Here is a 2335-nt window from a genome sequence, read left to right on the forward strand (position 1 = left end):
CACTTTTTGTTGTTCTCTTGACCCTGATTAATGGAATTCTAGGTCTGATCCTTGAAAACTCCAGGCTGGAACTGCTGGGGAAAGAAATCTCAGGCGATCAGGAGAAGACGTTTCCCCTTCAGTGGTGTGTATTGCTAACTAAGGAGACTCATATGACAACTGGCCTTCAGGCGTTGTCATTGTGTCCCCAGAAAGTAACATTTAACCTCTAAAAAGTCTGTAATTCTGTGAGTTCTATTTAAAATATGTGGCTCTGGCCATACATTTTAAATCAACATCTCTGTTTTCTGAACCATGCAGGGACCCATGAGTTTTCTTTGCTAATGCAGAAAAGAATCGTGGGCATATTCTTCTCCCTCGTGCAAGGAAGAAAGAAAAACAAAATAAACCTATGAGTCTGGATCAAACAAAGAGTTTGAGAGTTCAGCTTCATTTAAATTAATGTGGTAAGGTTCTCCCCCATTTTACAGATGAGGCAACTGAGGCTCAGTTAGGGTAAATCACTTTACCAGGTCACACAGGTTGGGAAGTGGCTTTTACCCAGGATTTGAACTCAGCCTGCCAGACTCCAGTCTTGGCTCTTAACCACTAAGCTACACATAGCATCATTTAATCCTCAAAAAAAAAAAACAAAACTGCTAATATGCAGAAACAGAGAAGTGTAGTGACTTGCTCAGGGGGCAGGGGAATTTGAACCCTTTTCTTCTGGCAACCTAATTCTGAGCCAAGCCTCCTCCCCAGCCCACCTGGGTGACCCCGCCCTGGGCTCACCTGCGCTCTTGCCCGAAGAGGCGCTCCACCTCTGCACGGCCTGGGCTGCGGGTGCGGCCCCCGTTGCTGCACTGCGCCTGGGGCCCCAGCTCCCTCTGGGCCAGCCTCCTGGGTGGCGGCAGGTCGGCCAGCACAGTGTACTCCTCCCTTTCCAAGTTGTGTCTGGTCTCCCAGGGGGGCGCTGAGCTCCGGGAGCCCCCAGAGCTCCCTGGTGGAGGTGAGGGTGCCAGGAGCACTAGGTCGCTGGACGGGTGGCGGGGCGGGGAGGAGGCTCGGGGTGCATCCCGGTGCCCGATGCACACTTGGGGGATCAGCACCGGGGAGCCATGCAGAGAGTCCGTGGAGGGGGCCAGGCTCTCCATACTATTCCCAGGGGGTTCCTGGAAGAAGAGGGAGGGCTCAGGAGCCTGGCGTGGTGGGGACGAGAAGGAGGGTGCATCCCGGTGCCCAATGCACACAGGGGTTGGGATGTGGGGGGACTCGTGTAGAGAGTCCGTGGAAGGGACCAGGCTCTCTGTGCTGGCCCTGGGGAGATCCTGGAACAGAAGGGAGGGCTCTGGGGCCTGGCGTGGGGGTGAGGAGGCCCGGGGTGCATCTCGGTACCCGATGCACACAGGTGGGGGGAACTGGGGAGGTTCATGCTGGGGGGAATGGTTCTCAGAGGCATCTGACGTGTCTGGGAGGAAGGGGAAGGGGTCAAACTGGGTGTGGCGGGGGGGTGAGGATGCCCGGGGGGCATCCCGGTATCCAATGCACACAGCAGGTGGTACATAGGGGGCATCATGGTGGGGTGATTCACTCTCGGGTGCACGAGGTTCTGGGAAGAAGGGGAAGGGGTCGTGTTGCAAATAACGAGGAGGCGAAGAGGCTCGAGGGGCATCCCGGTGCCCAATGCACACAGCACATGGAGGCTGGGAGGGCTCAGGAGAGGTCTGGGGAGCAGCCCTGGGAGCAGGGTGCAGAGGTGAGGAAGTCCGGGAGGCACTCTGCTGGCCTGGGTTGTGGGAGGAAGAGGTGGCCCGGGACAGCGAGTTGTGCTGAGTGGGGCCAGAGGACTGGGGTGGGTCACACCAGGCTGGTCTAGTGGGAGATGTCTGAGGCCTGTCACCTTGGGTTGGCCGGAGGGCAATGGATGCCCAGGGAACCTCGCTTTGCTTAGAGCGAGATAGGGAAGAGGTTCGAGGGCCATCACTCTGAGTTGGCCGGAGCGGGAAGGAGGCCCAGGGGATGTCTTTGTTAGTACGGTGGGGAGAGGAAGGCCTGGGATTGTTTCGTTGAGCAGAGCGGTGGGGAGATGATGGTCTGGGATTGTCCTTTTGGGTGCGGCATTGAGGGGAGGAGGTTCTAGGATTGTCTAGTTTAAAGGAAGAGGCATGTGGGTTGTCCCATTGGGTACAAGCGGTTCTGAGGTTATCCCACTTGGTATAAGAGGTTTTAGGGTTGTTTCGTTGGGTAGAAGAGGATCTGGGGGTGTTCTTTTGGATACAAGAAGTTCTGGAGTTGTCCCGTTGAGCAGTTCTGTTGGGAGAGGAGGCTCTGGGATTGTCCCGTTGGGCACAGGATG

General features: G+C 56.4%; 1 protein-coding gene across 1 annotated transcript in view; it reads right to left on the reverse strand.

Annotated features, from left to right (window-relative positions):
- Positions 1-767: 767 nt before the first annotated feature.
- The window catches only part of LOC105805167 (TRIO and F-actin-binding protein-like), a 17748-nt gene continuing 16180 nt past the window's right edge, over positions 768-2335 (reverse strand). Inside the window, exon 6 of the mRNA XM_012637985.1 lies at positions 768-2335. This exon is cut by the window's right edge and continues 41 nt beyond it. Coding sequence (XP_012493439.1) covers positions 768-2335 — 1568 coding nt within the window.

This window comes from Propithecus coquereli, unplaced genomic scaffold, assembly GCF_000956105.1.
Source record: "Propithecus coquereli isolate 6110/MARCELLA unplaced genomic scaffold, Pcoq_1.0 Scaffold126, whole genome shotgun sequence".
In the NCBI taxonomy this organism is placed as follows: Eukaryota; Metazoa; Chordata; class Mammalia; order Primates; family Indriidae; genus Propithecus; species Propithecus coquereli.